This window comes from Meles meles, chromosome 17, assembly GCF_922984935.1.
Source record: "Meles meles chromosome 17, mMelMel3.1 paternal haplotype, whole genome shotgun sequence".
NCBI classification, from domain to species: Eukaryota; Metazoa; Chordata; class Mammalia; order Carnivora; family Mustelidae; genus Meles; species Meles meles.
In genome coordinates, this window is record NC_060082.1 from 38875035 (window position 1) to 38890097 (window position 15063).

Genomic DNA, 15063 nt, shown 5'->3' on the forward strand with positions numbered 1-15063 from the left:
CGTGCCTTAAAAAAGGTCAGAAGTTTATTGTCTCACACTGTAAGAAGCCAATGAATAGAACATTCAGGGCTGGTTTGGTGGCTGTGTCATGTGGTCAATGGTACTTCCTCCATCTTTTTAGCTTTTCCATTCTTAATGTGCTGATTTCTTCCTCATTGTCACAATATGGCTTCAGTACCTCCCCATATCATACCTGCATTCCAGGTAAAGAAAAGTGTATATCTCCTGAGCTCAAACAGTGTCAAATGGCTGCTTGTGGCTGCATGGTGGCTAGGAAAAAAAAAATAAAACAATTGCCTTTTCAATGTCTACAGTTGGTGAAACAATGTAGGTTGGTCTCTCAACATCCATTCCTCATTACTTTTTCTCCTGCCTTCCTCTACTGTGTCATGGGCAGTTCTTCTCCTCCTCCCTCTTCCAGCCCTCCCTTGTGAAGGAGTTATTTATAACTTCACCAATGAGGCTGGGAATCTTTCAAGTCCCTGACAGTTCTCACCACCATTAAATAACATTTGTTGAATTAATAAACTGTAACTGCGTGTGGTTCTTATTTTCTGAGATTCTACTACCCCATATAATTCTGCAGTTGAAGACACAAGATAAAGCAGGGCTGGGGAAAGCTCAAGAAAAACAGAGGCTAAAGTATGTATGGAACTTTGACAGTTAGTGTGGTAGGATAATGGATTGAATTTTTGTTTGCTTGATATATTATTTTGATGTAGACTCTCCTGATTCCAGTAATGCTGGGCTAGATCATTCAGACCAATCCTCCCACTAAAAACAATTTTAAAAGCTGAATAAAGTCTAAAAACATCTTCTTAAAAGCACCAAAGACTTACCTGGAGAGTAAGGAATTACTGCGGCCAAATTCTGAGAGTGGGCGAGACCAAGAGCCATAGACCTAGCACTGGGAAACAGTTTTGCCCCTCTGCAAAAGATTAGCATTTGCTAATCTGGAGGAAGGGTAAGAGTCTGAACTAGGATTTTTGTGCTTTGTAGGGCTTGGGGCAAAAGCCACGTTCCAAGGACTACGAAGGCTTGATAACCACTTGCTTTGGCTGAATATCTAAAAGGACCACTCCTTGTGAATAAGGGTGAATTGAGAAAACCAGCCCTGAAACAGACGATGGTCTTCTGGTTACCCTAGAAAATCTCAAACCCTGCATTTGGAGCAAGAAAATTCTAGAATGCTCGTGTCCCCTACTCACCTGGCAAAAGATGTAGAAAATCCTCCTTGGGGAAAGAGGACATCATCTTAGTCCTCGAATTTCTGCAAAGAACTTAAAAAAAAAACACCAAACCTGTTTGACACAATAAAAACCTTGTGGATATCAGAGGAGCGAGGACACCAAAAGCACGAGCCAGCAGAAGCAAAAGACAATAGATCAAACCCGAAGGAACTCAAAATACTGCAATGATCGCATCTCCCTGTGATATTTTCTTACTGTTTTGGTGGCACATAACTTGTATGGTATAATTACAACCTTAATGACTGATATAAAGGAATGGTTGATATACAATGAAAAGCAAACAGAGCTAGAAGGCAGCACAGCCCCATGGTGTTGATGGTGTCTGAGAGCAGCCAACTCTGGCGTCCGTTTTATCCTTTTTCTTTTTTTTTTTTTTAGATTTTTATTTATTTATTTGACAGAGAGAGAGAGATCACAAGTAGGCAGAGAGGCAGGCAGAGAGAGAGGAGGAAGCAGTCTCCCTGCAGAGCAAAGAGCCCGATGCGGGGCTCGATCCCAGGACCCTGAGATCATGACCTGAGCCGAAGGCAGCGGCTTAATCCACTGAGCCACCCAGGCGCCCCTTTATCCTTTTTCTTTTCCGTATTTTCCAAATTTTCCTGAATGAGAATTTATACTAGAAGACATACAAGTAAAAGTGATAGAGTGTAACCCAGAGTGGGGCTGGATTCACAGGTGCAAAATATCCTCAGTTGCCCAAGGTCCTGTGGCCAGAAGGGCCTCATACTTGGATGAATGCTCTGCTGCTTCTATCTTGAGATTCTTAAGAATTTTGAACAGGGAACTCTACATTTCCATTTTGTACTTGGCCTCCCCAGTCCTGCATAGCCAGCCCTCACCCAGAGGCAGTTGAATGCTGATGGGTGGACCCTCTGTCAACAGCCACTGGGAGGGTCTGTTTTCTGTACTTCCCACTGAAAGGTGTCCAGTTTCCGAGTTGGAGGTGTGCCCACACAGCTGCAAGAACACGGAGGTATGGAGGAAAGCCCCCCTGGGGCAGGAGCGTGCAGGTCTCATCCTCGTTCTGTCCTGGCCAGTCTAGGACTAGCTCTCTAAGTCCTTCCGTCCATCCCCAGAGCCACTGGAGTCATAACTGTGCATGGCGGTTAACACACCCGGCTCAGAACTGATCAACAACCAATTATTTAGCATGCACTCTGCAAGACAGCAGGTGCTCTGAGACCCACTCTCACCATGTGCTTTCAGGCTCCCAAGATGGTCTGAAATGACTGGAAATCGCTTACAAAGGAAGCATGGCGCGTTTCCAAGATGCTGGGCCACTGGGGCAAAGTGTGCAGACTATAACCCTACCGCATATGGAAGGTGTAGCCAGGCCCAGCCCCCCCCACCCCCCCAGGTTCTTTCCTTACGTTTCCATTTAACGCCTTGACATAGATTGGAGTAGGCGTAGCCACTTTTTTTCAGATAAGAAAACCGAGGTTTAAAGAGGTTAAAAGGGGCGCCTCGGTGGCTCAGTGGGTTAAGGCGTCTGCCTTCGGCTCAGGTCATGATCTCAGGGTCCTGGGATGGAGCCCCGCGTCGGGCTCTCTGCTCAGCAGGGAGCCTGCTTCCCCCTCTCTCTCTGCCAGCCTCTATGCCTACTTGTGATCTCTCTCTCTGTCAAATAAAGAAATAAAAGATCTTAAAAAAAAAAAAAACGGTTAAGAAACTTTCACAAAGGGGTCCGACTCCAAAAGCATATGCTCTGGACAGTTCCACTGGACCTAAACCAGTAATAGTCAACGTGGCTGCCTTTCAGCACAGACAGGGTCTGGGTCCGCCAACCCCAAGTCAGATAGCGGGGTGAGGAGGCGCTCCTAGAGAAAGCCGCCCCTGGGGCACTTCGCAGGGGCTGGGGCAGCGCGGCCAACGCGGCCCCACGTGAAGGGCACTACAGGAGCAGTGCTGGGGCCCAAGGGCGCGCTCGTCCCGCGTCCCCAGCCGCACAGGGCCGGCCCACTCGGGCGACTCTGCGAGCACCGGCGGCGGCGGCCGCGGCGGGGCGCGAGTACGCACGGTCCCCACCCGCAGCTCCCACCTCCTCAGACGCACGTGTTCCGAGTCCCCGCCCGCGCCGCCTGCCGCAGGTGTCCTGGAGAGGCGGGCGCGCACAGCGCGGGCGCCCCCGCCGAAGATCCGCGGGCGGGGGAGTGGGGGCGCGCTCGCAGGAGCCAGAGCCCGGGGCCGAGGCAGAGGCGGCGGCGGCGGTGGTAGCAGCAGCTGGAGCGAGCTCCGAGGCGGGTGCGGCTCCCGGCCTAAAACCGGCCGCTGCGGCCGCCGGGGAGCAGGCAGGCCCGCGGGGCCCGGAGCCCTGCGCGCCCGGTCCAGCCTGGTTGCCAGGAAGGTCGGGTCGCCGCGCGGGGCCTCAGCGCCTGCGACCCCCGCAAGACCTGTGCTTGCGGGAGGGAGCGCCGGCGGCTCTGGGATCTGGGAGGAGCTCGCGGGGCGGCGCGGGAGGGTCCCGGGCGGCGCTCCCGCCTCTCCTCGGACTCGGGCGCGGGAAGCCGCGGCTCTTCGGGCGCAGGAGCAGGTCGCGCGGCCCTCGCCGGGTTTGCCTCGGAGGATCTCTGGCTGCACTGGTCTGCACGAGTTCTCAACTGACTGGTTTCCTCTATTTGGGGACTGTTCCCGCCAGCGACGCCGGAGCACCCGGCCGTGAGTCCGCGGGCGGGCAGGCTGGCGTCCCCGCCGCCGCAGCTTCGGGATCCCGGCGCTGACCGCCGCCCCTGACCCTCGAGGCTCCCCTGCTGGCCTGCCTCCTCCCAGCCTCCGGCCTCGACGCAAGGGTGTGGACCTAGCCTGCCCCTCTAGGAAGGAGGGCGGTCCTCGAGGGGCGCTGGCCTCCGAGGACTTTCTTGGTGTGCGGCGGGACTGGGGTGCGCTCGGCCCCGCCGCTGGCCATGGCCTTCACTTTCGCTGCTTTCTGCTACATGCTGTCCCTGGTGCTGTGCGCCGCGCTCATCTTCTTCGCCATCTGGCACGTGAGTAACCGGCAGCGGCTTCTCTTTTGTTTTTTAGCCCCGTTCCCCCCTTCCTTCCCCGCTTTCTCTGAAGTACACCTGACCGTGCGGTGAGCGTCGGACGGCGCCAGCCGCCGCGCACCTACGGGCTGGACCCTCGGCCAACCCCGTACCGGGTCAGGGGGACAGTTAGGGGCATCCCGAGTCCGCGGCGCGCGCGCCCTTGGTGCCCGGCTGCTGGCGCGGGGCGGAGGGAGAACTGGTTCCCGGGCGAGGCCCCAGTGCTGGGCCCGCGGCGCGCCGCGGCACCCCCGCCTACCCTGCTCCTCCCTACCCGCGGGGAGCGAAGGAGCGGCGCCGCTGCCGTCCCGGCAATTAGTCAAGTAACTGTAACAACTAAACATTGAAAATGTCAGCGTCTGCGGTGGGTTGCGTTTAGACACGTTTGGAGACAAAACGGAGACACCACGGGAGCGCCGTTGGAGAGGGCGCGCAGCGAGCGGGGCCTGGAGGAGAAGGGACCAGCGGCGGGGATCGCCTGTCCCGTGGGGGAGAGGCCCCGGCGGGCCACGAGTTTCCCCCTTCTCCGCTGTCCCGGGGCCCAGCCACCAAGTCGCTGCAAGGCCCCCCGCAGGTGGCAGACTCCTCGCTCCGGCGTCCCGCCGTCCTTCCCGGGCTGCGCCGGGCTGGGATCAGTGGAGGTGGGCCCCGGTTCTGCAGGTGCAGTCGGGGTCTAGGACGTGCAGCACTTCTGCATAAGGGGAGGAGGAGGCCGCCGTACAGATCGGTGCCACACTTGGCAAGCCCAGCGCTCCCAGGGGTCCCTTCTCTGAGGGCCCCTTGCCCTCGCCAGCCGGGAGCTGGTGGGTAAAAGAACAGCGGAGGTCTGGAACTGAGCCCGCCGACTGCAACCTCACCGAGTCTGGGGGCGGGCAGGGACCCCGGGAGGGGTTCCTGAAGGCTGGTCTCTGTCTCGGACCAGCCTTCCAGAGCTCGTGTGCAGGGGCAGTTGCCCCACGGGAAGAGCTGCAGGCTGGGTGGGATGCTGGTGTTTCCTAGGGGCGATTTCTGGAGGGAAAGGATTTATCTCAAGAGCGAACTAAGCTAGAGCAGGTCCTGTTACAGGGCTTCCCAGGAGTAAGGAGAAGGAACAGGTTAACACTTCCTTCTACATCCCCAAAGCGAGAGTTGACCTAGGTGGTCCCCAGGCTTCCTCTTGCGTCTAGATTGTGCAAGTCTGTGAGTCAGTTGGTTTAGGAAGGTCGGGGAGCGTTGGAGAAGAAATTCAGATGCAGGAATTTCGGGACTGATCAAAAAATTGGGCAGTGAAAGTGATGGAATTTTGTGATCTCTCCTCTGTCCCGGGATTCTGGGTCTAATTCTCTCTGCAGAAAGGAGCCTAGGGGTTGTTGACGTTGTTAAGGGAGAATGAAACTCTACCTAATTTAGAGTAAATAGGGGTGCAGAACAGATCACACCCAAACAGTGCCGCACGTACCTGCCCGTGTGTTTCAAAGGAGCTTTCTGTGTTTCCCCGGATCTGGGGATTTATTCAGATTCCAGAAGGCTAACAACTCCCCTTTTCGGCAATACTTCAGCTGCTGTTTCTTTACGTTCTTGTCCTGGCCAGAGGGTGGCGGGTAGCCGAGCGCTCCATCAAACTGTCAGCCCCAGGAGCCGAGCAGGTAACCAGCAAGAAGAATTTCCTCTCCCTCAGGGGAAGATAATAAATAATTCAAGAGCAGATTAATTAAGTGGATGGTGTGTGCAGCAGGTTGACCTGTGAATCGAAGCTGGCCGGTGGGGTGATTCCCGTCAGCCTCCGTTCAGGTCCAGGCGCGCACCCCCTTGTCCGGGGAGTAGTCGAATGCTGGCGGGTCCTGACCAGCTTCCCAGTGGGAGTGTCGTGTCAAGATTCCAGTTTCTGATAATAAAAAGAACCCGTGCTCTTTGAATTCCGATTATGAAGAGCATGGCCAAGTCTCCAGCTTCTGTTCTTTCCTGTGTATTTTCCTTCCCGCTGCCTCGGAATCGAACAGCCCGGAGCCTCCCCACATTGACTTGGCTCCCAAGCATTGAAAGGGGAAATGGATGCACATGTGGTGTGTGTGGGTGTTGCCTATAGGGTGGTAATTACTTCCATGAAAGTTTAGGCTGTGCGTTTGCTTTGCTGGCTTCTTATCTTCCTTACATATTTTTTTGATCTGATAAGCCATATCGATTGCTTAGCTTATGCTAACATCCCCAGAGAATACAAGGGGCACTTAGCAATATAGTACAGTTAAAAAGTCTGCCAGTTGCCATGTGTTGGTTGTAAGACAGGAAGACTGCACCTTTTTCTTACTTAATGATACATGCCCTCCTAGAGGAAATGATAGTAGCTACCACTTAAGGATGGAGTCCCACCAACCAGTTCTAGGCACTCAGTGAGGACCTGTCACATGTCCCTCTACGTGTTTATTTCCCCTGGAGGCCCAGGGGAAAGGGAGATGTGGCCATATCCACATTGCTTTCAAGTCTCGTGTTTTCTTTGAAAATTTATTTGCATCTATTTTCAAATGAAAGGAATTTGAATGGCTGATTAATTTTTTTTTATCAACCATTATTTGCCACATTTGGAACATTCAGAATAAAAGTGAGGGTGTGATTTTATTTTGGGTGTGTGTGTGTGGCTTTGCATGCCTTCAGACACATGGCTTCTGCCCCTGACAGTCCTGTATTCCTCACAGCTGGCATTGTATAGATCCAGGGAACTGTGGATCAGAGAGGGTATGAAACTTGTCAGAGGTTGCACAGCTGGTGTGTGCTGGAGCTGGGATTTGAGTCGCGTCTGAGCCTGGTGTGCCCATGTCGTCTTTTTATTTATTTATTTATTTATTTATTTATTTATTTATTTGTTTGACAGACAGAGATCACAAGTAGGGAGAGAGGCAGGCAGAGAGAGAGAGAGGTGGAAGCAGGCTCCCCGCCAAGCAGAGAGCCCGATGTGGGGCTCGATCCCAGGACCCTGGGATCATGACCTGAGCCAAAGGCAGAGACTTTAACCCACTGAGCCACCCAGGCGCCCCCCATGTCGTCTTTCTAACTCAAGTCACTATCTTTGGCTTGTTTAACTTTGATAATAGTAGATAATGTTTTTATACAGTGGATTACCTTTCTGTATAAATGAAATATTTGGGTCCAGAATTTCTGATTGGAGTTATAACGACAGAAACGACTGACACATTATATATCCTTTTAAAAAAGAGGAGATCCTATTTCAGTCTTCAAAAAACTGGTATTTCTGCTTATAAAATGATACAGGTTCCTTGATGAAAAATTTGAACATACATATATGGAACAAAGTCACCATTAATCATATTCTCCAGAAAAGATTTGGGGGTTTCTTCTTCCAAACATTACATATCCATGTATCTTAAAAAATTGCATATGGATGTTTAGGAGGAAGCAAGGTGTTCTGAAGGGTTTCAGATGTGAAGTGATTTCTCTTTCCAGACGATATAAAATGAACAGTGTTTACTGACAAGAGCACACTCAGCTCTGCCTTGGCTGGGCCTTTTGCAGACGGTCACATTTATATAAATATAGATGAAACCATTCTTGGATCAAAGACCCATTTCAGGTTTTTAGCTTTCAAAGTTTTTTTTTTTTTTTTTCATTTTTTATTTAAATACACAGAGTCACTTGTCAGGCCTCTGAATTTTGACAAGATACAAATAAAATGAATTCCTGGTAATATTTCTTTGGACGCCTGGCAGCATTTGCTGTGGGAGGGCCTGTAGGGACCCCGGCAGATGAAAACGCACATATTGATGAGACGCAGTTTTGCTGGGCAGGACGGCATCCTGGTGGAGCCCCGCGGCCAGTCCCAGCCCGCCACAGATTCCGCCCCGGGGACCTGGTGCCCCTCTCAGTCTCTCCTCTTTTCCATCTGGAGAAAGGACGTAGTTGACGTGACGTGGTGGACTGCCTGGGGTTGGACTAACCTGGCTTTGGAGGACTCCACTTTGGTCTGCTCAGCAGGCGTAGCTGAGAGGTCAACGATACTCCCTTCTGCCTGGGACGTCCCGTGCCCTCTGGCATCTCGGTCCCCCTCATTCTCCAGAGCTGAAGGGCGCTGCTGGGATTGTGCAAGGGGCTCAGCAAATACCCCAGGGATGATTTCTTGTTCTCTTCTGGCTGACATGGTGACTCATTTCTGAATTGGCTTCTGGCTACTTCTCTGGGACTGTTCCCTGGGTGGTTTGAGCACATGCATTTTTCTGCAGTAGCCTGGCCTTTTGGAACCCTGGAACCTGTTGCTTTTACAACAGAAGAAGACTGGCCACGAGCAGGGGTGTGAGGGCCCATCTTGAAGCTAGCGGTTCTGTTGTGGGGCATAGCCCGGGGACGAGTGCTGGCTGTTCCCGGAGAGGGCTCCTTCAGTAAGGGGTGACGTCGGTGCTGCCTCGTGACTCCTGGCTGTTGGCTGGGGTCTTCTGCAACTACCCCACAGGGGACGGCCTCCAGCTTCGGGTTTGTCCCCTGCCCCCACTCAGGCTGGAGAGAGGAAGGAGGGTGCAGAATTCAGGGAGGCACCGGCCCCTATCCCCACTGCTTGGTGAAGTTCGGGGCCTGGTTGGGTGGGATGTTGGGGGGACTGTGACATTTGACTTTGAGGTCAGCGTTCCCAAACAGACAGTAAAAGCAGAGACTGTTGGGAAGCCTTTGCCAGGTAGCGCCTGAAGCCAGCTGGGCAGAGTCCCCTCCTGAATCATGAGGCCTGGTGACCTGGCTTCACTCCTCTCCAGCACCTGTACCCCTGCCCGTGGCTCTGCACGGGGGTCTCCCCTATGGCCTTCTGCTACTTCCCCTTCCAGTATGTCAGCAAACCAGTTCCCCTGGCACCCCGCTCCCCTAGCAATGTGCTGGGTGGTTAGAGCCCTTGCCAGCTCTCCCTGGCCTGTCATTCTGCCTCTGTCGGCCACTCCCTCAGGGTCCTGCCAGGCCCTGGCATCTGTCACAGTCATGGGCCTCCTCTGTGTCTCCCACCTTTCCAGGGGAGGGGGCAGGGCCTTCCATACTCTGTTGTTTGGTCGAGGCCCCATGTGACCAGGACTGTTTCCTGTGTACCACCCTGTGCCCTCTGACCTCACCGACCTCCAGCCAGCTCTCACCATGGCTCTTGGCCCCTTGTGCCCACGGTCCCCTAGGAAACCACTCGGCCCCTGTCTGCTGTCTGCCTGTGCCCAGGGCTGCTGGAGCGGGTGATGCGTGGCTCAGTCCCGGACGTCCAGCAGGCTCCTCGCCGGTTCTTTCAGCTCTTGTGATGCTGTTCCAGATCCTTGGCATTTTCCCAGAGCCCCCAAAGCCCCACACCCTCTCCCAGACTTCAGTCCCAGTTGACAGAGAAGGTGGGGTTACTGGCAGGGACACCTGGGCACCTGGCCTGTCCCTGAGCTGCTGAGTCTGCCAGCACCGGTCTCCTTCCCTCTTGGACTCAGAAGCGTCTCTCCCATCGGGAGGCCAGCCCCTCCCCTGTGGGCTCCCCGGGGACATCACCCGTCATGGCCTCCAGCTCCTGTGCCCTCAGCCACTGCCCTCCGCTGGTCCATCCGTGGTGTCCCTGAGCTCCTGAGCTCATGGGCCAGTTGCTTTGTGCTGGGCCCTCCCGATGCTGCTGGCCTCTTCCTTCACAGACTGGTTTTGCCTCCCCGTTCCCTCCTTATTCTTGTAGCAAATGTTCAGAAAAGCACCGAGACTGAAAAGCCTTCTGCTCCCGCCATCCAGAATCAGCAAATGTTAGCGTTTTGCCACTTGAGTGTCTTAACCATCTTATTTAAGGCAATGTGTTTTCCCGTTGGCTCCGCCTTGCGCCCCACCTCTTCTTGGCTCTGCTCTTGGCAAAAGCTCTGATGGCCAGTCTCCCAGTGCCATTCAGGACTCCTCCGTAGTGTGCCTGTGGCCTCGAGGTGCTGGCCCACATCCTCCTTGTGGCTCTTCCTCCCTTGCCCCCTATCCCAAAGTGCCGGTGCCCTTGACCCCGTAGATCGTGTATGAGACTGCCTGCCCCACAGCTGGGTCGTGCCCTCGTCCATCACGGTGACCTGCCTGCAGTGCCCATCTTTACCCCGTTAGTGTTTGCTCCTATCTGCTCGCCTCTGGCCGCCCCACATACACCTGGCCCAGGCCCTCTCCTGCCCTTTCTCAGGAGGCATGCCCCTTCTGGAGCGGCACCTTTGGTTAAATCTCACCGGAATGACTTCCCTGCCCCAGCTTCTAGGGGCGAACTTCCGAGCTCCTAGAAGGAGCTGTTCATGTCATCCTCATACTAAACACTTTTTCTGGCTGCTAGGGCCTGCAGGGTCCGGGGCCTAGGTCACGCTTTGACTACTTTGCTTCAGTGTTCCTGACATTCTCAGCTTTTTGTAGCTCCTAGCACGGGCTGTCCTGCAGCTCAGCAGAACTCAGCGGCTCTGCCCGGTCCCAGTCTCTGTCCTTGGCGCTGCCTGGCTGTCTTGGTCACTGACCCCGCCATGCTGGTGCCCTGGTCTGAGCCCCTCTGTTGCACTCGTCTCCAGGGATTGCTTCAGATTGTTAGTCCTTCTGGGGCAGGAACGACCACCCTCACTTGCAGCCTGAGGTGCCCCCCCCCCCCAGAAGTGTCCCCATGGTCAGAGCCCAGGGAGGGTAGAAGACACAAATCCAGGATCTGGGTGATTGCCTGCACCAGCCAAGGCCCACAGACTCTTCCTCAGTGAATGGTTTCCCCGATTTACCTGGTAGCAGCAGTCATCCGGATGCTTGTTAAAAGTGCACTCATGGAGCCTGGCTGGGTGGTATGGTAGGAGCACATCTAAGCTCAGCCCGGCATCCCCGGGGTGGGGGAGACACTCGATGGGGCACTCAAGTCTGGAGGGCCGCTCTGGGCTAGGGTTCTGAACAGGAGAGGTGAAGAGGGAGGGAGCCATTGGAATGGGCTGTCAGTCTGACAGGACGATGTCAGCTGGGCTGATTTATGCATGGGGACAGCAGCCCCACAGCGTCTGGGGACACCCATTTTTGATCAGCGATGATGGTGAGATGTGCCATCCTCCCCTCCCGTGATTCCCCGGGCGCAGATAGTCCCCTTGCAGCTTAGATAAGGCCGATCTGAGGTTCCAGCCTGAAGTCTCTGCCGTTTGGATTCCTGGTGAGGTACTGGTCTTCTGGTGGAGGAAGGTTGTCAGAAAGGGACAGGGGCTGTGTCCGTTTAGAGAAGAGGCCGAGTGTATCCTGCTCCAGCCCTGAGGCCGTGCATAGGACCTGTGCCCCCAGTTCTGCGGGGCGGGAAGTGGTTAGTATCTGGGATCGCTTGTAGCCAGGACCCCTGCATCCTAACATGGGGAACCGAGACTTGCCAGAACATCTTTTAGCAGCTTTTGGAATCAGATTAATTCCCATAAAGGTTACTGAAAGCTCCAAGTGCACAATTAAATCCTGAATTGGTCTCTGAATACCAATCTGGAACCTAACAATGAGGCTGGCAAGTATTTTTAATTTGACATAGAAGTGGCAAGCGCAAGTCGTTCTTGCATGCTGAATAAAATAAAGCCTGAACAAAAACCACTACAAAAGATACAGAAATCAAGATGAAGCTGGTAGACGTTAATGAAGTTGCCGACATTTCTGGGGGGCTTGGGGTCCTGGGCGTTAGGACTTTCCGGTCTGGGTGGGGGACTCCTGGCCAAAGGCACGGTGGGCTCACAGGAAGGTGCCACATGGCTCCGCGCTCAGCGTCCATCTCACGCCCCACCCCACAGGTAGGGTAGGTCTTATGGCGCCCACCTATGTGCGTTTCCCCCTCCTCCCTCGCAGACCTAATTTCCGTGTGTTATTCCACCATGTGGGGCCCGTCTCGCCGCAGTCAAGCCACTCGCTTTGGCCCAGCATGACGCCCAGGAAAGCTCGTGGGGCTCATCAGCCCCTGCACCTGCGTGACCCAGGGCTGGCGCACCACTGGGGCTGCTGGCTCCGCTGTCAGTGAGGTCGATGCGGACGGAGGGCAGGCTCTGCCGTCCCCATCACACACCCGTGGAACCTAGGAGGACGTGGTGAACAGGTGCGGAGCACCGCTGTGCTTGGTGGGTCTGACAGTCACCTCTTTGTCTCCTTGTTTGGGTGGTGAGTCTAGAAGACCCTGGAAGAAGAGGTTGCCTGTGGCTTTGGGGACGGTGGTGGCCGGCCCCCAGGAAGGGTGTGGGTGCAGCAAGCGCTGGCCTGACTCCACCTGCTCCAAGCCAGGCCGACGCCGCATAGTCCAAGGACCACTAGCAGCTGGCCGGCATGCACAGCTGTCGGGGGGCTGGCTCGGCACTGCGGGCCCTGGCGCCCCCTCGGATGGGCCTCTGAGAACGAGGCCTCCCATCACCGCCTGACCCCCAGGCCATGCTTGCAAGTGAGGCGTGCGGTTGTCTCTCTCCAGGATCTGTGAGCCTCCGTCTTCCCAGAACTGGCACGGGCCCCAGTCGGGGGTGCAGAGCCGGGCGAGGTGGACCTGTCCCCGGCCCTCATGGAACTATTTGGCCCAGACTCAGCCTGCCTGGTCAAGCTCCCCAGGTTTTTGTGGTTCTGGCCCATGGCTGGCCTTTCTCCACGTCGGCCTGGCTGCCCAACCGGGAGACGGACCTTACCTGGCCTGGTTTCTCCTTTAGGCACTGCCCTGCTCCTCTCATGTTTTAACTTCAATTTTTTTTTTTTATTGTAGTAAAATATACCATGTTTAAGTGTACATCTCAGCAGCATTAAGTGTGTTCACGTCATTCCGCCGCCATCCCTACTGTCTGCTTCTAGAACTTTCTCATCCTCTCACCCTGTCCCCATGAAACACTGACCCCCACCTGAGTCTCTCTCAGCCCTGGTGCCCCCGTCACGCCATCATCCTGCCTGTCATCTCTGAACGTGGTTGCTCTCGGTGCCTTGTACAAGTGAGTCCTGTCCGTCCATCTGGCTGCCTGGCTCATGAGCATGGTGCCCTGGAGACTCCTCCACGTGGGGGCAGGTGCCGTCTTTTTCCTTCTTGCAGTCAGAGAGCATCCCGTTGTCTGTCTTCCGATTTGCTCATCCCTTCCTCCGCTGGGTCCACCTGCGTTCTTTTTGTGAGCAGGTGGCCGGGGGTCTCTGATGCCCCATTTTCCCTGCTTCTTCGTGCATACCCAGAAGCGAAGACATGGTGTCCCGTGGGGATTCTCTTTACTTTCTGTGGTTCCCCTACTTGCATAGGCAGACCTCTCTCAGTCCTCAGCCTTGGCTGCGTGGGCTCTGGGCCCTGTCTTGACCTCTGGCCCCTGCCGGTGGCCTCTCTCTGACTTCCTCTGGGACCGATGACAGCTACGACCGCCCCGTACAGCTACGACCGCCCTGGTGAACTCATGGGCTGAAATGCCCGCTCCGTTTTTTTACGTTACTCTGGAGCTCTCAAGTCTTCTAGGCGAGTTGGTGAAAGACTATCTTTTCAGGTCTCAGCCATCTTCGTCATCAGAAGTTGTAAGTGGCTCTTGGCTTTGCTGGGGAGAGGGCCCCTGGAGGCTTCCTCAGGAAGACACAACAGTATTTGCCTGAGAATGGGGACACACACCCTAGTGAGGATCCAGGGATCTGGTGAAAATTTTGTTATTCAATAAAACTCAACTTGCATTTCTGTTCTCTCAAGGATGGGGGCCACGGAGGCTCGCTTGGCCTTGGTGGCTGCCAAGGGTGGAGGGGGAGGCCTGGGGGGCTCACCGGGGCCAGGAGGGGCCCGCGCGGGGGGAGGGGGCTGTCAGCTCATGAGCGATTCACAGAATGGCTTCATTTTCTAGCTCTCTTGAGCTACCTTGAGTCACAAATGTGGTTAAAAAAAATACACCAGGGGCACCTGGGTGGCTCAGTGGGTTAAAGCCTCTGCCTTCGGCTCAGGTCATGATCCCAGGGTCCTGGGATCGAGCCCCACATCGGGCTCTCTGCTCCACAGGGAGCCTGCTTCCTCCTCTCTCTCTGCCTGCCTCTCTGCCTAGTTGTGATTTCTCTCTGTCAAATAAATAAAATATTAAAAAAAAATACACCAACCCAGATTTATAAAAATGTAATTGCCCTCTCTGTCTGTCTGTGTCTCTGTCTCTCTCACACACACACAGTTACCACCACCACCAAAAATATTCCATTGCAGGGACAAGCCCCCACCTCCCTGGCCAGATCTTCGGGGTGGATGGATTTGCTTTTCTCCGTCGCCCTGGGGGAATGGTTCGGGGTGGATGTGGGGGTGACGAGTGCCTGTGTGCCCGTTTGCAGTTTGGGCCGAGTGCCTTTGTGGGGTCAGTGGAGACATACATGTCCCCTGACTCTCTACCCGGGGGTTTGTGGCCCAGAGCCCCAGCCGGAGCTGGCCTGCAGGTGGCCAATGCCTGGAGCTGCCCGAGTCGGGGCTGGGGTTGATGCCGCCTGGCCAGACTGGGCTGTAACGGGTCCTTGAGGCTGAGCACACGTTTCCGACTGGATGATACCTGATGTCCAGCCTTCCCACTGCAGGAGGACCGCAGGCTAGGGCACCAGGAATCCCCATTGAATATGTCTCCCTCCTTCCATTCCTCTGGCTTTCCATTCATATTCTTTTTGGGATTGAGCCCAGTTCTGCACCCCCCCACCCCACAGCTGCTCCCACGGGCTGGGTGCTCCAGGGCGTGTGGTGGGTGATGAGTCCGAGGTGTCAGGGGCTCCCAGGCCTTAACTGCTCTCTCCCTCCTTCCCGTCCTTCTTCCTCTCTTGCTTTTGACCTCCTTTTGTTCCTTCTTCTTGGCAGAGAGCCTAGATCTGTCGGAGGCTGCACAATATTACTTAGCCCAGCTGGAGGGCCCCAA

The 15063-nt window shown here is 55.1% G+C and overlaps 1 protein-coding gene across 1 annotated transcript in view; it reads left to right on the plus strand.

Moving 5' to 3' along the window:
- Positions 1-3362: 3362 nt before the first annotated feature.
- The window catches only part of CNIH3 (cornichon family AMPA receptor auxiliary protein 3), a 93428-nt gene continuing 81727 nt past the window's right edge, over positions 3363-15063 (plus strand). The window contains exon 1 of the mRNA XM_045982951.1: positions 3363-4231. Within this exon, the coding sequence (XP_045838907.1) occupies positions 4151-4231 (81 nt within the window). The 5' untranslated portion in view covers positions 3363-4150. The remainder of the gene's footprint in view (positions 4232-15063) is intronic.